Source organism: Neltuma alba, unplaced genomic scaffold (genome assembly GCF_004799145.2).
Source record: "Neltuma alba isolate B1F8T4 unplaced genomic scaffold, ASM479914v2 tig00012868_pilon, whole genome shotgun sequence".
Lineage (NCBI taxonomy): Eukaryota > Viridiplantae > Streptophyta > Magnoliopsida > Fabales > Fabaceae > Neltuma > Neltuma alba.
The window spans coordinates 1-25,602 of NW_021637248.1; the positions used below are offsets into that span (position 1 = coordinate 1).

Sequence of the window (25,602 nt, forward strand, 5' to 3'; positions counted from 1 at the left end):
GCCACATTAATTTTTTTTCTCCTTAATCTGAGACAACGATCTTCCTATAATTAAATCATTGTTTTACTCCGCAGATTTCCTCTGTCTCCTCCTTTCATGTGCTGTTGGTGATATTTGCATTATTTAAGCGGCACGAGATGGTTCTCATTACGTCAATTGTTTGATTTTTTTTAAGCGTTCAGATTTTTGTATCTGTTTGGCCACCAAGACCGATATGTATTATTGTGGAGAATGAGGGCAAATTTTATCTTAAAAAAAACCTTTAGTTTTCGAACTATATAGTGTGAGCGTGAAGGAAAATTGAGAATTTTTTTTAGTAAGTCAACAGCATATGCTTCTCTAATCCTTAATATAAAACCTATTTAATTAATTTAATTAAATTAAAAAATTAGATAAATTAGTTAACTATAAGAAATATGATATGTTTTTATTAAAGCATCATAATCGTCTTCATTAATACTTTTCCTCATTCTCTTGTTTGATTCTGGTTTAGAGAGTATCAGTATGAGTAATTTAAAAATAATTAATAAGTATGATAACTAAGATTAGCTTAATAATTGGCAGGAGTATTCGTTTACTTCTCCGTTTGGGGAAGCATAATCAGGTGGTTGGATTTAATTGCCACAGGAGATCCAGCGGCCCAAAATGATTGACGAGGGAGGCCGCTGGCCTTGCTTGGCGACTGCGATGGAAAAGGACGTGTTGATTCATCTTTGACCACGGGACCCTCCTTGATGTGTTGAATTACTTAGTCCATCGGTTTGTCCGGCCCCTTCTCTTATTGGTGGAGTTTATGGCTCCGTTTCGATGGGAATTCCTAAAAGTCAAATCATAAATCATAATATTGGTGAAAATGATTTTTGCCAGAGCCACGACTTATTTGGTTTTCGGACTGTATATAGTCGTGGGCGTGAAAGAAAATTAAGAACTTTTTTTAGTAAGTCAAATAGCTCCTCGGCTCTCTGATATAAAATCTATTTAACTAATTTAATTAAATTAAAAAAATCTGATAAGTTAGTTAATTATAAAAAATATGATATATTTTTATAAAATATCACAATTATTTTTTTAATATACTTCCTCTTTCTCTTACTTATAAATAAATTTTATAGTTAAAACTAATATCAACTTAATAATTAGGAGGAGTATTTGTTTACTTGTCCATTCGGGGAAGCATAATCAGCTGGTTGGATTTAATTGCCTGAGGAGATCTAGAGGCCCAAAATGATTGACTAGGCAGGCCCCTGGCCTTGCTTGGCAGTTGAGATGGAAAAGGACGTGTTGATTCATCTTTGACCGCGTGACCCTTTTTGATGTGTTGAATTACTGACTCCATTGGTTTGCCTGGCCCGACTTGGCCTCTTCTCTTATTGGTGGAGTTTATGGCTTCGTTTCAACGGGAATGCTTAAAAGTCAAACAAGCAAGGGTGAAAATGGTTTTTCGCCAGAGTTACGAGGCACGAATATTATGAAGATTCATCCGCACGCCAGCGCAACAAATTTCTAGTACTTGCCAACGGGCTAAGCAAGGTACGTACGAATACCCTCCTGACGACTCCTGCAGGACACAGCTTCCGTTAAGAAAACAAGAAACACTTTTTTTGTTTTTTGGGGAGGGGGGTTGTAATGCTAGTTCCCGTCTTCCAGCCTCCGCTTATGGTAGGTCATCCACCACTAACTTTGCAAGACTCAGGAGTATTTGAATAGGATTAAAATTATAATTTTAAAAATATTTTTACAGTATACAAAATAAATTTAAAAAATAAATTTATTTTAATTTGTGAAAAAATACTTTCTAAGAATGCTCTTCAAAGAAACCAAATACCCCTTAATTGTTGACTTGAAGTCAAGCTCCGCTATCTTCTTTTTCTGGGTTCCCTTTTTCACCTGCCACCCACCTACTCTCCCTGCCATGTGGCCACTCTCACTTACGGTTCAAACTCAACCTCATTTTCCTTCCCATACTTCGCCCTCCTCATATTTAAGAGGTATTTAGATATCTTAATAATCACTTTTTAAAAATATTTTTTTGTAAATCGAGACAAAATCTTTTACATTTTTATTTTCGTATACTGTAAAAGTACTTCTGAAACTATAGTTTTAAATTTATCCAAACATCCTCTTAAATGCCCTCGGCATAGAATTATGCATCGTTTTACCTTCAAAAATACGCCAGCCCTCCATGTTTAATTAAACTACAAACTAAATCAGAAGCCATAATTTATAAATTTCAAAAAAATAAGCTAAGTACACCCTTCAAGTTAGTTATACTCGACGGCTGGCCCAAGCGAAGCAGTTCACCCGTCGCCTTTTCAAGTTTTTCCCCCCTTTATGTTACTATGATTTTTAACTTCTCAGGTTTACTTTATTTTAATTTTGATTCCTCAAGTCTCATATTATAGATTTTGATTTTATAATGAATAAAATGATTTGTGTTTTTATTAAATTATAAGAACTAAAAATTATATTAATTTTTTTCTCGTTTCAATTGTAGCTGTCCTGTATAATTATCTCCAGCTTCGGAGACTAATTCCCTTCGCGTGTTTTTTGACCTCGCTCGTCTTTTGAGGTTAACTTATTTCCATCCATGTGTTTTGACTTCACCATCCTTTCGTGTTCGTCACATCCCTATTGTCTCAAGCAAGTCCATTCATGTCATCTCGTGTTGTGATCATATCATGACAAGTTCATTCGTAAATGGTGCGGCTTCTTTTCATTTGAATCATATTTCGAATTGTTTAATAACCAGTCCTTATTTGTTCTGTTTGGGATGCTGATTCGGCGTGCTCCATAACAGTTACATATATACCTTTTATTCGTCTGATGTTGATTTGGTATGACATCAAGTTATTTGATGAAAATCATGGATGCTGTTTTGCCGTCAGATATGGCTTTATGTGAATGCTCAAACAACGACGGACGAGATATTGGGGCGTATTTTGCGCGATCTGAGTTCACGCACTTTATTTTTCATCCTATTTATAAGATATTTTAAACATTTTTTATATAAACTAAAATTTTTTTAAACAATATTAACTCTCTATTAAAATATAACAGTTTTTTTAACTTCATTCTTATTTAATACATACACATTTAAAAAGTAACTATCTATATTATAATAAATAAGAAATAAAATAGTATATTTATATTAAAAATTTAATAAAATGATTTATAAATAAGTCTAAAATGATTTTTCCCTGTGCTTCATAAATAGGATTAAAGAAGTATTTTATGAAAAAATTGATTAGAAAATAGCGATAACAATATTATAGGGCAAGAAATATAATTAACAATAGTAAGATGGGAGGCCTTTTCTTGTCTCCGCTACTTGGCTGTTGTAGTTTCGAAGTCGTTTCCTCGATGGTTTATGATCTCAGTGAAAAGCCAGTGCCAGTATTAAAAGCAACTCAAAATATTGACCCCGTAATAGCAATATTAGCGACTTGCGAGGTGATGCTGGTCCCAAAAGTCGTGGCCGCGACGCATTCTGTTGCGTGGGCCCCACCGTCCCCGGGTATAACTTGATAATGGAATAGAATTATTTTGTATAGTTCGCTTTTTACTGTTTCTGGAAAATTCAGATCCATACGTTATTTTATACTGCTATTCCTGGATTAGTTCGAGGCCCGGAAGATTCCCAGGAACCCACAGTTGCCCGCCTTCCAAGTTATCGTGATCTCCGGATTCATGCCACGTCAGAACGAATTCTCAGCAATTAATATGAAGTCCGCTCGAGCGCCCACAGATTATTTTATTGACATTTTTGTTCCGTCGTTGTTTTCCATTGTTTAACTGGTATTTAGGTTTATTGTTGATTACGAAGAGAATGACATGTTTACATATAAGCAATTTCCCACCCTTTTAATTTGTTCGTTGGCAAAAAATGTATCATTGTTTTCCTGACTTGAACGGAGGAAAATGAAACTCCAAATTCAGGGGATTAATTTAATAACACCAAGACCTAAATATTTTATTAAAATTTGAGTTCTGAATATCGATTCATGTAACTATAAATATATAAATCTCAGTCAGATATTTAAATCTCACACATGATTCTTTATAGGGTAATTTGTAACTATCTCTCTATTTTTTCTCTAGTGCGTCATCTCTCTCTCTCTCGGATAAAATTTGATGCCATTGTTTTTGAATCTATCGACAGGGTCTGCATTGTTTTCTTAGCTTTCTTTTTCTTCCCCATGTTCAAATTTTCTCAGGTGCCTCTTTTTTAATATTAACCACGACTCAATTTATTTCATCACTAAACAAATGTCTAGGTAAAATCCAAGTCATAGTTTTAAAAATAATTTTAGAACATAAAATATATATAAAGGGTTTTGTCTCAACTTGTGTAAAAATATTTGTAAAAAGATTTTTTATTGGTCAAATACCTCTTAGTTAAGTAAAGACCGCTATAATCGTAAGTTGTTGAATTAAATTCGATGATTTAGTTTTGATAAACGTAAAAGATTTGATTTCAATTGTTTGCAATTAAAGTGAAAGTACGGTATAAAAAAATCTAACAGAGATAGATTGGGTTTTTTTTTTAAAAAATTGAATTACTCCTCTGATTCCAAATATAAATCTCTTACAATATAAGGGTCTTATATTTAGAATCAGAAAAATATAAGATACTAAAATCATACGGTTAAAATATTCATGATTTTATAAGTGGCGTGATTTTTTATATTGATATTGATGAAAAACTTTTAAAAAAATACACACAAAAGTATCTGTATTCTACAAATTTGGTATACACAGGATATTAGTACTGTGATTGAAGTCACACTTACTACTAAAAATTTTAATAAAAAATATTTTCCCAATTTTCCCATTAAAATTTCAGCCACCAGGCATCACAATCAACTATTCATCCGACCAGTACATCTTCACATAATCACGAGCCTCAGTATTTTGTAGTTTGTCTTCACGGAATAGTGTCATCATGTAGGCCTCTTTATGTTTGCTGGCTTGAGATTCGCCCTCGATCTTGTTTTTGCCTTAAGAGCATTTTCGTAAATTTGCGGGCTCTAATGTAAATCGAAAATTTGTTTTTATGGTAAATATACAATGCAGAATATCTGCAATTTGGATTTTGGAAGCAACGGACACCAGGAAAATTTTGACCGGAGTTATGAACGTCTCAGATCAAGCCACGCAGGCAAAGCGGCATTTTATTATGAAAACTAAAATGGCAAATTGTACAAGCGAAAACGACATGCAACCAATAGAAAAGAAGACGACAACAACTGTACCAATGAAATATTAAAACACCGGCGAGTCATACATAATAACTTTCCACGTCCCAATAGTCCCATACACGATTCAATGCTACCCTTCAGTGGCCATTTTTGAAGCCTTTTTAATCCCTCGCGAACCTTCCACGAAATTGCCGCTCCAAATTAACTAATTGCCTAACTGCTTCCATTTAAAGCTCATCTTTGCCTAAACCCTAATTAGAGAGACGGAGGGAGGGGGGGAGGGAGAGAGAGAGAGAGAAAGCGCATACACCGTACAGTATCCCACAAACAGATTGCTTTCGTAGTGGGAAATACCATTATAGGCTGTGTTGGGCGAATCCCTGGTGCTTTTTCTTTCATGCTTTCAGTCCCTTGGCATTTAGTTTTCGCGATAAACTGGCGCCCTGGGAGAGCCATTGACGCCCGTAGAAAGTGGCTTCCAGAAATTGGTTTTTCAATTGTTTCGATTTGTCATTTGATTGAATCGAGACATCCGCTTATCTTGTGAGATCGTGTTACTGTGACGCATTTTATAACTAGGGTTTCGGGGTGCCGCAATTCGATCTCGATCTGCGCTTCTCTTTACTTTTGACTGATAATTTTTATTTTGTTTATGAATTAACTGCCAGACGCTTTCCCTAAGAGATTCGCCATTCTCTCTAAGTTTATTTTGGTCGAGTCCAAATGGGTAAAGGAGGCCAAAACTACGGCAAACGAGAGAATCTCAGTTCCAATTCTTCGGATGGGAACACCTTCAAGGCTTGGGCTAAAGATGTGCAGGAATGCGAGGATTTTTTTAGGGTGAAGGTTAAAGCGGGTTTAACTTCCGATGAGGTTGAGAATCGACGCCGGATCCATGGTTGGAATGAGCTGGAGAAGCACGAGGGCCAGTCGATCTGGAGCCTGGTCCTTGAGCAGTTCAACGACACATTGGTTCGAATTCTGCTTGCCGCTGCCATCATCTCCTTTGTGCTGGCTTGGTTAGATGGCGAGGAAGGCGGAGAGATGGAGATTACAGCGTTCGTAGAGCCCTTGGTGATATTTCTGATATTGATTGTGAATGCAATCGTGGGAGTATGGCAAGAGAGCAATGCCGAGAAGGCACTTGAAGCGTTGAAGGATATTCAGTCAGAGCACGCGACCGTGATTCGTGATGATAAGAAAGTTCCAAACATGCCGGCGAAGGATCTTGTGCCTGGTGATATCGTCGAGCTTAAGGTTGGGGATAAGGTGCCTGCTGATATGAGGGTCGTGGAATTGATTAGCTCTACTTTACGAGTGGAGCAGGGTTCATTGACTGGAGAGAGTGAAGCTGTGAATAAGAATAACAAGGCTGTTCCTGATGATTCTGATATCCAAGACAAGAAATGTATGGTTTTCGCAGGGACAACAGTTGTTAACGGGAATTGCATTTGTTTGGTTACTCAGACAGGCATGGAAACAGAGATTGGAAAGGTGCCACCGCCAGATTCATGCGGCATCGCAGAGTGAGGAGGATACCCCATTGAAGAAGAAACTCAATGAGTTTGGAGAGATGCTAACTATTATAATTGGAATAATATGTGCTTGTGTATGGCTCATCAATGTTAAGTACTTCCTTTCGTGGGAAATGGTGGATGGCTGGCCTAGAAACTTCAAGTTTTCTTTTGAGAAGTGTACATATTACTTTGAGATTGCTGTTGCATTGGCTGTTGCTGCGATTCCAGAAGGTCTGCCTGCAGTAATTACAACTTGCCTGGCTCTAGGTACTCGTAAGATGGCTCAGAAGAATGCTCTTGTTCGAAAACTGCCAAGTGTAGAGACCTTGGGTTGTACAACTGTGATCTGTTCAGATAAAACGGGTACATTGACGACAAACCAGATGGCAGCAGCTAGGCTTGTAGCTATGGGTCCTAATGTAGATATGCTGCGAGCCTTCAAGGTGGAAGGAACTACTTACAATCCATCTGATGGTAGAATAGAGGACTGGCCAAGAGGTAGAATGGATGCTAATCTTGAGATGATAGCAAAAATAGCTGCTGTCTGTAATGATGCTGAAGTCACACAGTCAGAGCATAAATTTGTCGCTCATGGAATGCCCACGGAAGCAGCCTTGAAGGTAAGACCTTTACCCTTTTCACGTTCTTTGCCCCATTCTCTTGTGAACCGACTCAATGAAGCCAGTAAACTTCTTTAGTTTTCAACGATATTTTTGTGCCTTCTCTTTGCAATCCAGGTTTTGGTGGAGAAGATGGGCCTTCCTGGAGAAGCCCGAGATGTAAAAGCAGCGAGTGCGAGTTCCGTACTACGTAAGTTGAAATGGGCTCATATGATTTGTATAAGAAAGAATTTTATGCCTCCTGGATATGTTTATCGCATTTAAAGAAGTTTCTTAAATTATTAGTTTACAATTTGAAGTGAGAAAACAAGAATAGGCATCTGAACTACTTTAAGGTTCTTTGAGGTAACTGATTTAGAAGGTTATGTATTGGAGAACAATTGGCTTGGCAGCATGGGAAACTTATTAGTTAATCTGTTCAATACCCAGTACACATAATTAACATGCTCCACCTTCCAATTTTGCGAAGGTTGTTGTGGCTGGTGGATTAAACATGACCAACGGATTGCTACTCTTGAGTTTGACCGTGATAGGAAGTCAATGGGTGTTATTGTGAACTCCCCTCAGGGGAAAAAGTCACTGCTGGTGAAGGTACTCTCTCTCTCTCTCTCTCTCTCTCTCAATAGTCATTACACATGACTAACATGCTCTACCTTCAAATTTCCTCCCCCCGTTTTATGACTAACGCATAATCTAGTAAACATGTTCTCCTGCTCTTTTTTCTTTCCCCTGTTTTGCTTTCTTCAGCGCATCAAAATACATTTTTCAGTGACAATTGGCCCTAAAACTTAACAGGGTGCGGTGGAAAATTTGTTGGAAAGAAGCTCTAAAGTTCAGCTGCGTGATGGTTCTGTTGTGAAACTTGATGATAATGCCAAGAACCTTATCTTGCAAGCTCTTCATGAAATGTCAACTAGTACATTACGCTGTTTAGGTTTTGCATACAAGGATGATCTCCCTATGTTTGAAAACTACTCCGGTAATGATGATCATCCAGCTCACCAACTCTTACTTGACCCATCCAACTATCCATCTATTGAGAGTGAACTTATATTTGCTGGCTTGGTTGGATTGAGGGTGAGTTTTTGGGTCACCATTTTTCTAACTTTTGCTTTATCCACTTCAGTTGCGATGTATAATTGAATCTTCGATTGTGCGTAGGATCCCCCTAGAGAGGAAGTGTACCATGCAATTGAGGACTGCAGAGCTGCTGGAATTCGTATTATGGTAATTACTGGGGATAACAAGAACACTGCAGAAGCTATATGCCGTGAAATAGGTGTATTTGGACCCAATGAAGACGTTGGTTCGAAAAGTATAACTGGGAAAGATTTTATGGAGCTACCTGATAAAAAGTCCCATCTGAGACAAAGTGGTTGGCTTTTGTTTTCAAGGGCTGAACCAGGTCACAAACAGGAGATAGTGAAGCTGCTGAAGGAGGAAGGGGAGGTGGTTGCCATGACTGGAGATGGTGTGAATGACGCACCTGCCTTGAAGCTTGCTGATATTGGCATTGCAATGGGCATTGCCGGGACAGAGGTATGTAATTTTTCTTATGATAACATCATCCTGCAAGAATAATCAAGCATGATAGTAATGATGAATGCAAAGAGTTGGTAAACTTTTAACTCTTAAGTTCCATTTTCTCTTCCCGTTGAAATGATTTGAGGCTTATTCACTCTTCAGATGCAGGCTCTTTGACTGATGATTATATGGTTCGTTTGGAAACCCAAATTATTAATTGTTATTGTCTACCTGGCAACTTTTATCTTCAGGTTATCTGCTTATTTTTATTTATCTTTTAACACCACTGTACTTTCTCTTTTGAATCTAGGTGGCAAAGGAGGCCTCCGATATGGTGTTGGCGGATGATAATTTTAGTACAATAGTTGCTGCTGTTGGTGAAGGCAGATCTATCTATAATAACATGAAGGCTTTTATCAGGTGGATCAATCTGTTTTCTCTAAGTCTAAATACGTCAAAGTAGGATATGGTTACATTTCAAAATTGTTATCCTGTCATCCCCAATGGATGACCTGTGGCTTGTTTGCTTCTATGTTGTAAATCAATGACTTCTGGTCCACACAAAATTCTTACTAAAAGTGACCGATAATGTGCTACTTTTGTAGTTCCAATTAAAAGGATAACTGCATTTGACTTTAGCATCTTTCTTTATTTCCTTTTTTATATGCAAGTCTATCGAGAATTGGAATAAGATTGAACTAAGTTTATGGTGCCTGCAGTCACGTACTAAATGTGTGCATAACTTCATTGTTGTTCCATAAAGTATTGAGCAAATGAAATAGAAAGAGAAGGTTTAGGAAAGTGGACTGAAGTGCTAATCTATTTGTCTACAATTGTTTGAGCCGGGGTGGATGTGGTGTATGGGATCTGCTACTTTCCTGTTTCACAATTGATATCTTGTTGATTTGCTACTGCTAATGCTCAAAACCAATTTGCTGTAGAAGTCTTTTTGACAGTCCTACATTGCATGCACGTTTGTAATCTCTGATTTCGGAGTTCCCTAATCCTTGAGGGCATCTGGTGGCTTCCCAGATGTTTGTTTACGCATAAAATACATATTTAGTTTTGTTATTGTATGGTCGTACTTAAGAATTAACAATAAATCATAATCTTTTCCTGGCGATTCAAATATAATTTCACAGGTACATGATTTCTTCAAATATTGGCGAGGTTGTCTGTATATTTTTAACGGCTGCATTGGGAATTCCCGAAGGACTGATACCTGTTCAGCTGCTGTGGGTCAATCTTGTCACGGATGGACCCCCTGCTACGGCTTTGGGATTCAATCCACCAGATAAAGATATAATGAAGAAGCCTCCTCGTCGTAGTGATGATCCACTAATTAATGCATGGATTTTGTTCCGTTATCTGGTACTTTTCCCTGAACCTACCTTTTATTGTGCAACATGTTGATTATGTTTGATGCAATTATTTTCCTGCATTTATATGTTGATATTTTGTTATCTTGCACAGGTTATTGGGTTGTATGTTGGGTGTGCTACAGTTGGTATCTTCATTATATGGTACACGCATGGTTCTTTCCTAGGAATTGACCTTACCCAGGATAACCACACGCTTGTCACTTATTCACAACTTGCCAGCTGGGATCAGTGCTCCTCTTGGAAGAACTTTACTGCTTCTCCGTTCACCGCCGGTGATAGTGTCATTTCTTTCAGTGATTCCTGTGACTACTTCAAAACTGGAAAAGTGAAAGCCATGACGCTGTCCCTCTCTGTGCTGGTAGCCATCGAGATGTTCAATTCCCTTAATGCCCTCTCTGAGGATGGAAGCCTGTTGACAATGCCCCCTTGGAAAAATCCTTGGCTTCTCTTGGCAATGTCTGTGTCATTTGGTCTGCACTTCTTGATATTGTACGTGCCGTTCTTAGCACAAATATTTGGCATCGTGCCCCTCACCTTGAATGAGTGGCTTTTGGTCTTGGTCGTTGCATTCCCTGTCATCCTAATTGACGAGGTTCTGAAATTTGTGGCGAGGTGTACAAGCGGGTCTCAAACTTCTAAATCGAAGACGAAAACAGAGTAGACAACTGAATGTAGTTTTCAGAGAATTAGCTCAACCCTCCAGTGGTTTGGCTGCTGCTATTCTTCAAGCTGAATTGGTGGCCTCTACTCGATGCAGTTTTTAAATTAGTATTGCCCTAGGTCTCTCTGTAACACATTCATCCCATTTTATTATGAGTGATGGATGGCCTTTCTTTGGGTACACTTTCTTTTTTGGTGCTTTGTTCTTTCAAATATTTACAATATGAAAGGATAAACCAATTTTTTTAGCATATTTGGCAAAAACCAAAGATGTGTTTGTTCTTTTATTTTTCTTGGTTGCTTGGGAATGAATCTAAATATTTGAGCTGCGTCGGTAGATTTGTCAACAATTGAAAAGCATGTGAGGATTCCATTGTGTTTCTCCCCTGTGGAATATGATTCAATTCAAACGTACTTTTGAGCAGGCGGCGTAGTACGTTAAATCTGTTGTCGCTAGTAATTAAAGAAAGAACAATTTTTTCCTCGTGGTTCCCCTAGGAATTGGAGCTTTGGTTTTTAAAACGATCTCATGTTCGTGGCAGATGAGCTCTGAATGTATGAGACAGCCAAGTTATTTAAAGAGATTGAGACAGGAAACTAACCATTTGTAAATCATGAAAGAAAAGAAAAGACGGGGAAGGCGGTAGTTTGGTCGACCTTGACCTTGCTCCATCCGACCAACAGGGCTATGCAATATTTCTATAATTGGGGTCTCCTTGTTGCGTTTAGTTTTTTCTCAGCTGGTTTAACCCTCAACTTATCTATATGGCCAAACTACGATAATCTAGCCTGTCAGTGAATCAACGTGCTATCATCAATTAAACCTGACAATTGAGTTATGGTCTTCACCAAAATAAAATTAGAATTACACGCAATTAATCAATGAATCTACCTCTTTTGTATTACAACGTAGGATCATCTGGGCATTGCCATAGTATTGCTCGTGAAGTTTAGACTTTAGGCCGGACCAGCACAGGTGTATATATGGGTTCAGAGAAGCTCAAGCTCCGAGAGCCGCAGATTGCTGACCGTGAAACCAAAACGTAATAAATCGCAAAAATTTAATGATAAGCCCTCCGTTACGCTCATCCACGGTATCACTTGTACGGTCTGCGACGGATATAACATCCACACCTAAACTACAATTTTAAATGTATAGCTTGAGAAAATTCTTATCCGGCAAGGGCTTTTGTTTTCGTGTGAAGAATAGATTAGGACGCGTTGGTGACCCTTTTTGGAGAAATGTAAGTTTATATGTCAGGATAGTCCAATATGGGCAATTAACAAATCATTAAGCAATTGACTTGTGACTCCAACATCACAGTTTGCTGTAACTAACGAACCGAACGAGCCTCAGCAATTCAGAACCATGCACTGGAACGGCAACTTGTTTTTTCCTTGTTATGTCTCTGATCACTCCCTTTTGCAAATATTCCTCCCAACGTAAAATCATAAATAATTTTGTTTGACGTTGATTCCTTTTTATTGCTCCTTACATGGTCCTCTCACATCGCTCCATGTCAATGCTCCTACATCAAGAGAAGCAAACGGGGCTTCACTTCGGATTAAAATATGTGATGTGCTCATTCTTCTCTTCCTTGATGAGATGTTTATGCGGACTACTTTTCCGTCCCATATGGCACCTTTATCTTAAGGTCGAGGATATTTGTCAGAAGAATTCGAGATCACACCATTGACCAGAGATATGTATATCAGGCGCACATACATATATGTTATCGAAATCCCACTTGGTATATCAATTAAAAGTGCATTTGCGCATAGCAAAAGGAAGCTTTAAGCTGTAATTTGTCATTGCAAATAAAGTATCCCCCAGTTTCAGGGGGTTCGGAAAAGCACCCATACGTACTCTTTGTCGAGCACCATGCGTTCCTGTGCAAATGGAAAGACGAAATTTAACTTGTAAATATGTAGGCTTAATTTATAAAAATAAATTTTTTAGAATGTTTTTATGTTTGATTTTTATGCCAGGATGCGTAAACTTTTCCTTAACCTCCAACCCAGCATCACTTCATGCTCTGTGTCTCACACAAAAGTCTCCGTAGCATAACGTAGAACTGTAAGTCTTCATAACTCCCTCAACCATATTCACCGAACACTCTTATGCCAAAAAAGCAAGAAAAAAGAAAGAAGAATAATTACCTAACATTGGCATTATCTTCTTCTCTAACCTTTCTACCCATTTCTCTTCCCTATAAAATCTCCCAACCCTCTCGTTTTTCCATCTGAACCCTCTCAAGGAGTCTTCTCCCTCTTAAACTGCCATTCGGAACGACGTCGTCTATGGACCTCCCCTTGTTTAACCGCTCTCAGCTGGAGCTCCTCCACCTGCCACATCCCCACTTATCCGGTCCCACCCTCGGCGAACTCCTCAAACGCGTCGATGATGCACAAAACGACACCCCTCCCCACCGTATACTCCACCTCGCTCCCCCTCCTTCCTCTTACCCATTCATTCTTTCCTTCACCAACTTAACTTACAGCGTCAAAGTCCACCGCAAAATGACCCTCCCTCAAAACCACGTCGTTTCGGAACATCGCAATGCCGGTAAGGGCACCAAGATTCTACTCAATAACATCTCAGGCGAGGCCAGAGACGGACAAATCATGGGCGTGCTCGGTGCCAGTGGGTCTGGCAAATCCACCCTCATCGATGCCCTCGCCGATCGAATCTCCAAGGACAGCTTAAAAGGCTCCGTCACCTTAAACGGTGAGGCTTTGGAGTCCAGACTTCTCAAGGTCATTTCCGCTTACGTCATGCAAGATGACCTTCTCTTCCCCATGCTCACAGTGGAAGAAACTCTCATGTTCTCCGCCGAGTTTCGCCTCCCTCGCTCCCTCTCTGCCTCAAAGAAGAAGGCCAGAGTCCAAGTACTCATTGACCAGCTCGGCCTCCGGAACGCAGCCAAAACAGTAATCGGAGATGAGGGCCACCGTGGCGTCTCCGGCGGTGAAAGGCGTCGAGTCTCTATCGGAATCGACATCATCCACGACCCGATCATTCTGTTCCTCGATGAACCTACTTCTGGACTGGATTCCACTAGCGCATTCATGGTTGTTAAGGTCTTGCAGCGAATCGCTCAGAGTGGGAGCATCGTCGTCATGTCCGTACACCAACCAAGTTATAGGATCCTCGGCTTATTAGATCGTTTGATTTTTCTCTCTCGTGGCCAAACCGTATATACCGGCTCTCCTGCGAATCTCCCGAGCTTCTTCTCGGAGTTCGGTCACCCGATACCCGACAAGGAGAACCGGACTGAGTTCGCACTGGATCTTATTCGTGAGCTCGAAGAATCACCAGGTGGGACCCAGAGTTTAGTGGAGTTCAACAAATCGTGGCAGTTAAATGCGGCGAAAAATAAACCAGCCACCAACCGATTCTTCACCGGAACTCTCAAGGACGCCATTGCCGCCAGCATTTCCAGAGGTAAATTAGTGTGCGGTGCACCGCATCATTCCAACGTCACCGCGTCGTCGGTTCCGAAATATGCTAATCCATTTTGGATGGAGATGATGGTGATAGCGAAACGATCGCTCACCAATTCCAGAAGAATGCCAGAACTATTCGGAATCCGACTCGGTGCGGTTCTCGTAACCGGAGGTATCTTAGCCACCATCTTCTGGCATCTGGATAATACTCCTAAAGGCGTTCAAGAACGCCTCGGTTTCTTCGCCTTCGCAATGTCCACCACCTTCTACACCTGCGCCGAGGCCTTCCCCGTCTTTCTCCAAGAGCGATACATCTTCATGAGAGAAACTGCTTACAATGCATACCGGCGTTGGTCCTACGTGCTAGCCCATTCCATAATCTCAATCCCCTCCTTGGCTGTCCTCTCTGCAGCATTCGCCGCCACCACATTCTGGTCGGTGGGTCTGGCCGGCGGGAGCTCCGGCTTCCTGTTCTACTTTCTCGTAATGTTCGCGTCCTTCTGGGCGGGAAGCTCCTTCGTGACGTTCCTATCGGGGATAGTGTCGCATGTGATGTTGGGATTCACTGTGGTGGTGGCAATTCTAGCATACTTCCTTCTGTTCAGCGGATTCTTCATAAGCAGAGACAGGATGCCACTGTACTGGATATGGTTTCATTACATGTCGCTGGTGAAGTACCCGTACGAGGGGGTGTTGCAGAACGAGTTCGGGATGGAGCCGCCGAGGTGTTTTGTGAGGGGGACACAGATGTTCGACAACACGCCGTTGGGGGAGGTGACGACGTCGTTGAAGGTGGAGTTGCTGAAGAGCATGAGCAAGACGCTGGGGATGAGCATAAACAGCGAGACGTGCGTGACCACGGGAGCCGATATACTGAGGCAGCAGGGGATTACGGAGCTCAGCAAGTGGGGATGCTTCTGGGTAACGCTTGCTTGGGGATTTTTCTTTAGGTTTTTGTTCTACTTGACGCTAGTGTTTGGAAGCAAGAACAAGAGGAGTTAAACTTAAATGTCCATGATCAGTGCATTAACTCCATCTTGTTCTCTCTGTTTCCTAATTCAAACAAACAAAATAAAGAAAGCTAAGAGGGTCGTCTAAGCACTTTCTAGTTTTAATTGATTGGCTACGTGCATGGAATTTGGCCTGTAACGCGCCCTCTGATCCGCTGAATGTAGAGAAAACCGAATAGAATGTCGCAAATTGAAAACTAGATGAAAAAAATGGAATAACGTTGAATAAAATACTATCTTCGATTTTAATTATAAGGGCTCATTTGTAGAATGTATTATAATTAGGAGTGGAGGAGATAGTAATATAATAAATCGTGTGTCATCGGATCATTCGAGATGCAAGGTGAGAGGAAAAAATAAAAGTTCCTTGTTTCTAATCTGCGAAAAATTGAATTCAATGAAAGGACTTGTATCCTTTTTTTTTTCTATGCTGTTGTCCTTAAAATAAAACAAAACGAAATTATATGTATATCAGGTTATAACTTATAAGCTATTCCATTTTTAAATCAGTCTTGAATAGTTTTTTTATTTATTAAGCACGTGTCTACGCTTTTAGCGGACAAAACCGGATGGTCGGGCTGTCATTTGAACTCGCTAAACTATAAAATCCTTTTTATGGTGGATGGGGTTACGCCGGAGTTGAGCCGTGGTTGAATGAAAGCCAACATTACTAATACACAGTATTGACGATTGCCTTTCGAACTCCGTTTCACTAAAGAACCCTGAGTTCTCACATTTGAGAATACCCCACCACGATTTGAAAAGTTGAACTGTTAAATGCTAATGCTGCATATAAACGGAAGCAATGATATACGTTTTTCTGTCTTTGCAAAACAAGGGAATTCGGCATAATCAACATTAGTCATATAAAAATGGGCTGGGCCGCCAATTTCCGGGGCTAAAAGTACTGAAAGCCTGTTGACACCAGGAATGATGCTTTCTTAAAACACGTCGCGGGATTCAAGGGGGCCCTTGGATCATAATAGTGGTATCCTGGCCGTCCAAGTATGTCGGTACATCCTATAAATAGCAAACACATCATTCTGATCCTTAAGGTCAAGGGTTTGAGATTGCAACCGTCGTCGCTGGAGTGAATTATCCCTGGTGCGAGATTTCTTATCATTTGTTATTTGTTAATCTATCTGTCTTTTCTCGACCTGGCTCTTGATTCGATTGTATCTTGGATTCATGCTGTTCTTGAATTTCTGGATCTCGCGTTCGCTTGTCTACGCAAGTGAATTTTGCTATTGCATCAACCACTGTTTCTAGTCACCAATCTCCCTTCTTTGGGGCATATTCATATTCCAGTTTACACCTCTATATCGCACTTGTTATTTTGCCTGCGACTTTGGATGCAAAATTGTTCTGGGCTGTTTTAGAAAATTGGCGGAAAGATAGTGCCTCTTTTGAAATTGAACATGGCATAAGTTGACCACATCGTTCAGTATCTGAAGTATTTCTCGCGTGTGATCTGTTTCTTTGTATGATCTCATGCTTTTATTAAGCAAGTTCATTTATTTTCGTGTCATTTAACAGCAACAATGCCGCGCTACGATGATAAATATGGCAACACTCGTCTCTACGTGGGCCGTTTGTCTTCAAGGACGCGTTCGCGTGATCTGGAGCGACTCTTTAGCCGTTATGGAAGGTAAACATTATTTTAATCTTGTTCACGATCCAGAATTGATAGCCATTGTTGCAAGCAGTGAACTTGTCCATCGATATAATACGATATGAGGGATCATGCTGTTATTTATTTACTTTTTCCCAAACCTCTTGTTTTGCTGGGAGCCCCTCAATTAAATTTTGACAAAGGTCATTTGTATTGCCAAATATGCTTTTATTCTATTAGTGACTTTTTATAATAATTGCTGAGATCGTGTTTTCTTTCTGAGAGTTGGCCTTGTTTTTCGAAAGTTAAATATATTCAATAGGTGCCAATTTATACATGGTTTAAAGAATCTAATTTTTTTCTGCCTGGTTCATAGTTAATCCTTTCTGTGAATTGACAAGCGAGCTAATTGAGTGGTTAATTGGTGTGGGATTGGGGCCATCTTTTGCCCTGAAAATTAGGGCGTTATATACAGGTTTTGCCAAGCTTTTTTGTATGCTTGGTTTTATATTAGTGGAACCCTATTCCCTAGGTGTCGTGTTTTTAACTTGAATGATCTTGTTGAAGGTTTCTGGGGTTTTGCCTAAACCTGGAGGTCTATGGTGAGAGGGTGGCCTTGGTGGAATTGGTGGAAATTCCTGCTGAGTGTTGACTTTGGCGATTCTTTCTGTAATGTTATTGCGTGTTTTTATGGAAATGGCAACAATCACAAACTGGTGTTTTGTTCGTCTTTGAGGGGCGAAGTATCATACTCTAGCAGTAGTTAAGTAATGATGGCCTTACTGTTTCTGGAAACCATTTACGCAGAATTCGAGATGTGGATATGAAGCATGATTTCGCCTTTGTTGTAAGTTGTCAGTCTTTGCTCTGCTTTTATTTAATTCTTTTCGCTATGATTTCTTCTTGTTTGGGGGAATGAATTGTTGACGGTGGTGAAAATTTCTGTGTTACTTCCATTGTTTGTTCCTCACATCCTTAATACAGGAGTTTAGTGATTACCGAGATGCTGATGATGCAAGATATAACCTAGATGGCCGTGATGTTGATGGCAGTCGAATCATTGTGGAGTTTGCAAAAGGGGTAAGCACTAATTGCATCAACTCTTTTCATGAATGATAAATGTCATGTCTCATTGGTGCCTTAGTTCTCATATGTCTGGTTCCCAAAAAAAGAGGAGAGACAGAAAGGAACTCACGGGGATATAATAAACTGTATGTTGAGTTGTTGCTTCTTGCTGCCTCGATCTCTATGCCTGTAGTTTTTGTTTAACTTTGTTTAGCTGAATATTTTTAACTTACATAGTATCAATTGCTTCAAAATCTTTTTTTTAAAAGAAAAGAAAAGAAAAAAAGGAACTTGATATCATTGTTGTTGTTTGTTGGCTGATTGGATTGTTACCTTACTTACCTTAACAATCAGGTGCCTCGTGGATCTCGAGAATATTTAGGTAGAGGTCCTCCCCCTGGTTCAGGACGCTGTTTTAATTGTGGCCTTGATGGCCATTGGGCTCGAGATTGCAAAGCGGGGGACTGGAAGAACAAGTGTTACCGCTGTGGAGAGAGAGGCCATATAGAACGAAACTGCAAAAACAGTCCGAAGAAGCTGAGGTAGGGCTGTGTAATGCTGCATTATCTATTGATCTTAATATTAGTTTAATTTATGCTGACATTTTTCTTGTTTGTCCTGCAGGCGTGGCCGTAGTTATTCACGTTCACCTTCTCCCCGTCGAGGCAGAAGCCGTGATCGAAGTTATAGTCGTGACCGAAGCTACAGGTTGGATTATTTTAGTCCTTACATGTATTAGATAAAAAGGGTGTAAGCTGCTTTAGCTTCAATGTTTCAAAAGTGGTTCTGTGGCCATTAATTTGTAGGCATGCTAATTCGTCTTGTTTATGTATCTCCATGGTAAATTTGATCTACCTATTGACAAATCTTTTTTTGGTGAATACCTAATTGACAAATCTATTGAATGATAAAGTTGCACAACCTGTAGTAATATACGGTAGAAGAAATAAGCAAGAGCGGAAGACATTGTTTCTCTAGTTAAATTCTATCTGCATCATGTGGAATCTGTTGAAGAATGTGTTTGCAAACATTTTGTTCCACCGCAGTTCAGTGTGCAAGAATCCTGTTCTTATGGTTTTTTTGGTTGCTTTTGTATTTTGGCAGCCGATCAAGGTCCCCAGTCAGGAGAGAACGGAGCCCAGTTCGTGAAGATAGGTCATTGAGTCCTCGATACAGAAGCCCAGAACCCAGAGACAGCCCTCCACCCTCGAAGACAAGGAATCGGAGTCTGACTCCTGATGAGGGCAGTCCGCGAGGTGAGGCTTCTCCTCGTAATGGCCGGCTGGGTGCCCGGCAGGATGGATCTGACTACAGTCCCAGAGACAAGAGCAGAAGCCCCGCAAGTAGCCCCGCAAGGGACAACTATGTTAGCCCTAAAGCTAATGGTCGCAGCCGGAGTGCTAGCCCGAAGGATGACCGAAGCCCCATTGAAGATGATGATGATGCCCGCCATTCTCCTCGAGGCAGCGAGTCACCTTAAGATGTATTCAGTGGTGTAAGAAGACAGGCCTAGTATTTTATTATTTATTATGTAGCTGTCTTGTGCAACTCTGACGGGCATAACTTGTGTTTATGGTTTTATGAAGGGACAGTTCTGTTATTTATGTCGCTCCGCTGGTTCTTATTGGGTGCGATAAATGTTGGCGGTCACTTGAATTATGGGGGGGTATACGAAATATACAAATACGATGCCAGAATTTTGCCAGAACCATCATGTCACCGTGAATCAAGCGTGCGCGGGGAGTCCGTTGCTCGTCTTAGGTTTCATGTGGACAGAGTATTTACTTTATATTTTATAAATTATAATTAAAGAGTTATTTATAAGTCAAGTTTGAAGGTGATTAAAATTATGGTATTGTGGGTGAGGTTGAGATGTCCTCATTGAAATTTGCCTGGCACGGACACTTATTAAATATTACCGTTTTGTTTTTTTTTAATTGTCACTTATAGCAGGGGTTTTTGGCCTGTGCTCATTAATTAATGGAGATAAATCTAAAAGTGAAGAGAAAGAAAATGAGTGAGAAAAAATATAATAGTTATTATTTAGTAAAGGTAAAAATGAAAGATTTAATGTATTTAATAATCTTATTATGTGAGAAATTGACCAGAGTGATAAATATTATGATCGCCAAAAAAATATTTAATATTAGTGTTTAGTATAAATGCAGAACGTAGAACTTAAAATAAGTTCATGCTACTTTTTTGACGATAATGCTATTCACAGTTGTGAAATATTCACAATGTCCTCGGACTAAAATTTGAAGGTATTATCCAGCGTGCTGTAATTGATGTTATTTTGTTGAGTCTATTGAATTAATCACAGTGTGACATTTTTGTCGCCGAAAAAAAATCTGCTTTGTATCCTTTCCTGAGAAGGCGCACGAGTGAAAGGGAACGCGAAACGCAGCAGCGCATCGGTAGTCTTATCTGCGTCCTCATTATGGTTCTTATTGGGTTCTCAATATCTATCTCTGAGTGGGAATCTTAAATTGAAGTTATGTCTCTGCGCCTCACTTTCCCCTCTCCCTCCGCCGTCTGCTCGGCGGCGCGTTCTCCACGGCTGCCCTCTAAGAAGACGACACTTGATAAAAAGCAAAGCCTCACCACCTTAGGCTTCGGCGGCGACAAGAAACATGAACTATGGCGTTGCGTTGAGGGTTGTGGGGCCTGCTGCAAGCTCCAAAAAGGCCCTTCGTTTGCCTCTCCTGAAGAAATTTTTACGCGCCCTTCTGATGTTGAGGTTTGCTTCTCCTTTTACTTCTCCAGCTTTTTGCTCCTTCCGGGCTTCAGAAAACTTATAAAGCCTCGCCTCTTGACCACACACTTCCCTTCCATTCTTCTTTTGATCAATTTCAGCTCTATAAAAGCTTGATAGGTCCAGATGGATGGTGTGTTCATTTTCAAAAGAGCACTCGAACTTGTTCCATTTACGCTGGTAAAACCACGCATCCCCCTCACGCTCTTCATTAGGCTGATGTCAGTTTTAACTTTGAGTGTGGCTGTGCGCCTCTTTGTTCTCCAGATCGTCCGTACTTCTGTCGCGTAGAGCCAGATATATTCGAATCTTTATACGGAATACACAGAAAAAAATTCAACAAGGAGGCCTGCAGGTTCGATATCTATTTTCTCATTTATTTACCCAATAAGTGAGCACTTGTCGTGAAATCCTTCAATTTTCTCTCTGCAGTAGCTGCAGGGACACCATTAAGGCAATTCATGGCTCCAATTCGGAGGAACTACGCAATTTCAATTACTCAATAAGGAGCTCTTCTAGTTAGATTTGAAGACTTGCGCATTGTTACTGCTCAAGCTCTTTTTCGTTGCTGTTCATTCTTAAAGCTGCTGGACTTTTCTGGTTTGAGTGCTCACAGATGATTCGAAACAACTACGACAACCAGAGATAGGGAAATCGTTATATTTCATAGTATACCGATGAACAAGAAACATCGTAATGCCAGAATAGCCACGCATTTACATGAAATTCCACATTGTCCTCTCTTCTCCCATACGTGTTCTGGGGAATTTTCGCTGCACTTCAATGCAGCAGTATAGACTATAGAGTTCTTCATTGTGTAATGTTGCATGATAATATGTGATGAGAAAAAGGTTTTGTCAATGATCGAGCGCATTGCTGCCGGGAAAGCCATATCATTTTACTATTGTTTTTGGTCCTAAACTCCATTTGCTGAGGTGCCTTAAAGCAGAGTCGGTAAATAACTTCCGTTGGTGCTGGAAGGTGACTAATCTAAATTTGTGAGGTGAAGATACTGAATTTTGCTTGATTGTTGAGCAGTAGCCAGTAGGCACCTATTCATGACATTTTTACATGGGTATCAACATTTGCACAATGCTTCTCACTTATCATCTGTTAGATGATAGAGCCAAGGCCCAGTTCAGCTTCAATGTCATCTCCATCTTCAAATAATTTTACAAACCGAGCCTGCTCCTTCTCCCTCTTCTTCTTTTGCCAGTACTTGTATGAAGCCACCATTCCGATTATAAGCATAGCGGTTATTAAAGAACTTAGCAAAACCACGACTGCTATTTGCATTCCTTTTCCACTATCATGCACCTCAGATGCTGGGCTAGACGCTACACACGTTAAGAAAATTATTGTTACTAGCGCTGAAATAAAGTACCAAAGCGTGCTAACTCAGAAGACAAAATCTAGGAAAATTGGTTCAGAAATGCAACTAAGGGTAGCAAATCTTACCCTGGGATGCCTAATCATCCCTCATAGCGAGGAGGCAAGAAATAACATGAGAAAATGTGGGGACCTAAGGTAACAGCCTCATTGAAGAGATTAGCATACAACTATGAAAGCCAGGGAAAAAACAAATACATTATTTCTTAAATAATGTTAATTTCTCTTTTCTGAAATAAATCCTGAAATTCAAGTACTTAACTAGAAATTGGAATAAGCTTCCAGTATCTTCAAATTGCAACAGCATCTCGTGAAATATAAGAGCTTTGCAAACAACGTACTTATAGATCTAGAGTGGCCATTCCATCATGAATAGTGTAGAAGGAATTTTAATAAATAAATATACCAAAACACTCACCATTAAAGAAAGATAAGCATTCTGGGCACAGAAAAGAGGCATTAAATTCCTTCTTCTTGAAATGAACGTACATGCCATAAGGGGCGTGAAAATCGGAAGGACAAAGCTCCCATTCGTCATATGCGTCATCTGAAATAATACTGTTTTCTTCATAAATTCCACATCGCTGGCACTTTGTACTCGAGAAGTTAGTCAAAGGCTGGAAATGTGAAGCAAATTTTCGGAAGTTGTTCGAAAGAATAATAACCCGCAACTAAATGATTACAAATGCTAACCATATGAATAATGATTAAGTTTCAGGTGACATAGCCAAATTACTCGGAGCTCACTTGTGAAGAAATTGATTCTATATGATTACTTACAAAATAGTTTGTAGATGTGCTAGTTATCTGAGTTCATTTACTTTGCTACTACGAATGTTTGCCAATAACACAGACTTTGCATTTGCATCGTTCCATCCAGGTTTCCAATTATAGATATCACAGCTGCAAATGAACAGAGTAGTGCCTCTGATATGGGAAAACCATACAACCAAAACATCAGCTTGTGAAATCAGAAAATTGGAGATTGATTTTCTTCAGTTAAGCTCCGGATTAGAACCCTATAAAGATTCTAAACCTGATCAACTACTTTCATTTAAAATAAAAATTTTATGAATCTGTTTCCTCTTGATCCAATGAGTAGTTAGTAGAAGAGTTGCGCCACGCTTCTATGCCCATATCCTATCAAGCAGAATTTTAGAGAGAGAGAGAGCAAAATATGGAACATTGTGATTGCAGGTAGGCCAATTTTGTTATGTTCAGCGGCATTTCATTGCTTGTCTAAATTCTCAACTTTTACACACTTAAGAAATAAGCAATGCAATCAAGAGTAGATAATTAGAAATAGTTATCATGCAGACTAATTACAATATTGGACTATTAGCAGAAGTAAATGTTGCTGGAATGCGTACAGAATAATAAGCAGAAACAATTTTTTAGTCCGGAAAAAAAGAAAAAGAACAAGTAGCAAGAGAGAACCTGCCATGATTCTTCACCCTTAAAAGTATACAAAAGATGCGCTTTCTTGACATCCGGCAGTACCGTCTTGTTCTCCTCCTTGCATAGGAAATAAACAGTTGGAGTGACCTTCAGCCAATTATGGGTTTTAAAGATTTCAATCGAATTTAGTGTGACAGATGCAGACAATACAAATCCTGCGCGGTGAAGAGCAGAAGCCACAGCAATTAGATAGCCATTAATTCACTCAGTTTACTCATCTACACTTGGCAGGAGGGGAAAAACAGAGAGACTCCTATATATAATAATTGGCCAAAAATGATAATGACCAAGAACATTCACAGCTCTCTGCCAAACTCAAACCCCTCTCAGCTGAGAGTCATGTGATTTACCCCTTTTTATTAATAAGCTTATTGAACATCTAAAAATCTACTTGCATTAAACACTTATTTGGGGGGAAAAAAACAGAGAAGCTGATTGTTTCCGATGAAAAATTACCGTGAAAATAGCTAAAGAAAATCACAGAGATGAGAAGTACACCAGAAACCCTAGAGTTCCGCAGATGCAGAACCGTACCCGACATGGCGGATAACAGATCCCACAGTGATTAATTAATGGCTGACAGCCGAAGGACAAGATGTTGAGACCCTCGAAATGATCAGGCAATTGGCGGGAATGCTCACTTCTCTCCTCTCCTGAGTCTCCTTCATCGGTAAACGACAAGCTACGTTTCGCGTCGTAGTCAATGCAATAAACAACGAACCAGCTAGGGCGCCTTTCGGAGCTTGCCTTGACCGGGTCACAATGCGACTGATTAGACATTGCTTAATTGGCGGGAAAACGCTGTCGTCCAGCGATCACTAATTCTGGAATCGGGAATGGCTCTCCTCATCCCTGTCTAAGGGGATGTTTGGATGAAGCCAAATCATGGTTTGGAGAATAGCTTCTGGAGAATAGCTTTTGAAAGAATAGCTTTTCTGAAAAAGTGATTCTGATAAAGTGAGAGTGTTTGGATAGTTGTTGTCAGAAGTGCTTTTTTATATTTAGAAATTACTAAAAAGGATATAAATTTAAATGATAATTATATATAAGATATATTTCATAATATATGTTTATTTGAAGTAAATAAATAATATTAATACAAAAATTAATACGTATATATATTAATAAAATAAATAAATATGTTTTTTTGCAAAATGATTTAATAAAATAATTAAATATGTATATATATTAATAAATAATATATGTTAATAAAATAATTAAAATTAAAACGTATATATATTAATAAAATAAGTAAATATGTTTTTTGTAAAATATATTATTTAACCTCAAGGCTCACCCTCACTGCCTCACAGACTCGAGTTGGTATTCACGCGTTGCCTCTTGGTCACTCCCCTCCCTCGATTGGCGATTCACCGTGTCCCCCTCCCCAAGCACACAAAAACCACAAACCTTTGCCTCAGTCCGTCTCCGTCAGTCGAGTACTCAACGCTCGACGCTCATTTCCCCAAAGCCCCCACCTCTCTCGACGCCTGTGCTCTCTCCTCTCTCATCGGCGTTGCCTCCGTCAGTCCCGTCTTGGCGTCTCGTCTGGTTGAAGCGAAGCCAGGAGGCTGGCTCTCTCCTCCCTCGTCGGCGTTGCCTCCGTTAGTCTCGTCTCGTTGAAGCGAAGACAGGAGGCTGGAGAGTGAAGGACCGAAGAGCTCTGTTTTCTTCAGAACGAAGCATGGACAGTGAAGGACCGAAGAGCTTGTGCCTCCTTCTGAGCGAAGCACCAAGAGTGAAGGCGTAGGATGGAGCTCGGTCGAGTGAAGGAGGAAGGAAATAACTGAAGCTTCTTCTGTGTAATATTCCTGGGCCCACCAACAATCAATTATTTGAAGCAAGCAGAAGCAGCCCTCCGTCCCATTATCCGAAACCAAAGTTTTGTGGGACAAAACCATGGTTTCTCCCAAAACCATGGTTTCAGTTTTTGAGGAGTGTTTGGCAAATTTTTTCCAAACCATG

General features: G+C 39.9%; 5 protein-coding genes across 8 annotated transcripts; 4 read left to right on the forward strand and 1 right to left on the reverse strand.

Annotated features, from left to right (window-relative positions):
* Positions 1-5,462: 5,462 nt before the first annotated feature.
* LOC114732003 (calcium-transporting ATPase 1, endoplasmic reticulum-type-like) lies at positions 5,463-11,232 on the forward strand. The gene is given in 10 exon segments (XM_028919275.1): positions 5,463-5,741; positions 5,867-6,695; positions 6,697-7,335; positions 7,453-7,525; positions 7,805-7,926; positions 8,131-8,412; positions 8,497-8,874; positions 9,170-9,279; positions 10,002-10,230; positions 10,333-11,232. Coding segments are annotated over 9 exon segments (3,177 nt in total). The 5' UTR covers positions 5,463-5,741; positions 5,867-5,921; the 3' UTR covers positions 10,903-11,232.
* A 1,948-nt stretch (positions 11,233-13,180) lies between these two features.
* LOC114732007 (ABC transporter G family member 20-like) lies at positions 13,181-15,383 on the forward strand. The gene has a single exon (XM_028919279.1). It carries the CDS (start codon positions 13,203-13,205, stop codon positions 15,348-15,350), a length of 2,148 nt encoding a protein of 715 aa, XP_028775112.1. The 5' UTR covers positions 13,181-13,202; the 3' UTR covers positions 15,351-15,383.
* A 1,015-nt stretch (positions 15,384-16,398) lies between these two features.
* On the forward strand, positions 16,399-19,570 carry LOC114731996 (serine/arginine-rich splicing factor RS2Z33-like). Of its 4 annotated transcripts, none has more exons than XM_028919267.1 (7): positions 16,399-16,462; positions 16,895-17,006; positions 17,778-17,817; positions 17,955-18,050; positions 18,390-18,577; positions 18,660-18,743; positions 19,140-19,570. In XM_028919267.1, exons 2-7 carry the CDS (start codon positions 16,900-16,902, stop codon positions 19,513-19,515), a joined length of 891 nt encoding a protein of 296 aa, XP_028775100.1. In that variant the 5' UTR covers positions 16,399-16,462; positions 16,895-16,899; the 3' UTR covers positions 19,516-19,570. The 4 variants fall into 4 exon arrangements, with proteins under 4 accessions (XP_028775100.1, XP_028775099.1, XP_028775101.1 ...); XM_028919268.1 differs by lacking the exon at positions 16,399-16,462 and adding an exon at positions 16,795-16,811; XM_028919266.1 differs by lacking the exon at positions 16,399-16,462 and having other exon boundaries at positions 16,793-17,006.
* Positions 19,571-20,345: 775 nt separating this feature from the next.
* LOC114732001 (uncharacterized) lies at positions 20,346-21,646 on the forward strand. The gene is made up of 4 exons (XM_028919273.1): positions 20,346-20,775; positions 20,892-20,970; positions 21,058-21,145; positions 21,223-21,646. The coding sequence occupies exons 1-4, from the start codon at positions 20,533-20,535 to the stop codon at positions 21,311-21,313; spliced, it is 501 nt and encodes a 166-aa protein (XP_028775106.1). The 5' UTR covers positions 20,346-20,532; the 3' UTR covers positions 21,314-21,646.
* Positions 21,437-24,403, reverse strand: LOC114731998 (uncharacterized). The gene is made up of 4 exons (XM_028919271.1): positions 24,094-24,403; positions 23,617-23,792; positions 22,598-22,796; positions 21,437-22,127 (listed from the first exon to the last, which is right to left on the reverse strand). Exons 1-4 carry the CDS (start codon positions 24,176-24,178, stop codon positions 21,904-21,906), a joined length of 684 nt encoding a protein of 227 aa, XP_028775104.1. The 5' UTR covers positions 24,179-24,403; the 3' UTR covers positions 21,437-21,903.
* Positions 24,404-25,602: the final 1,199 nt, after the last annotated feature.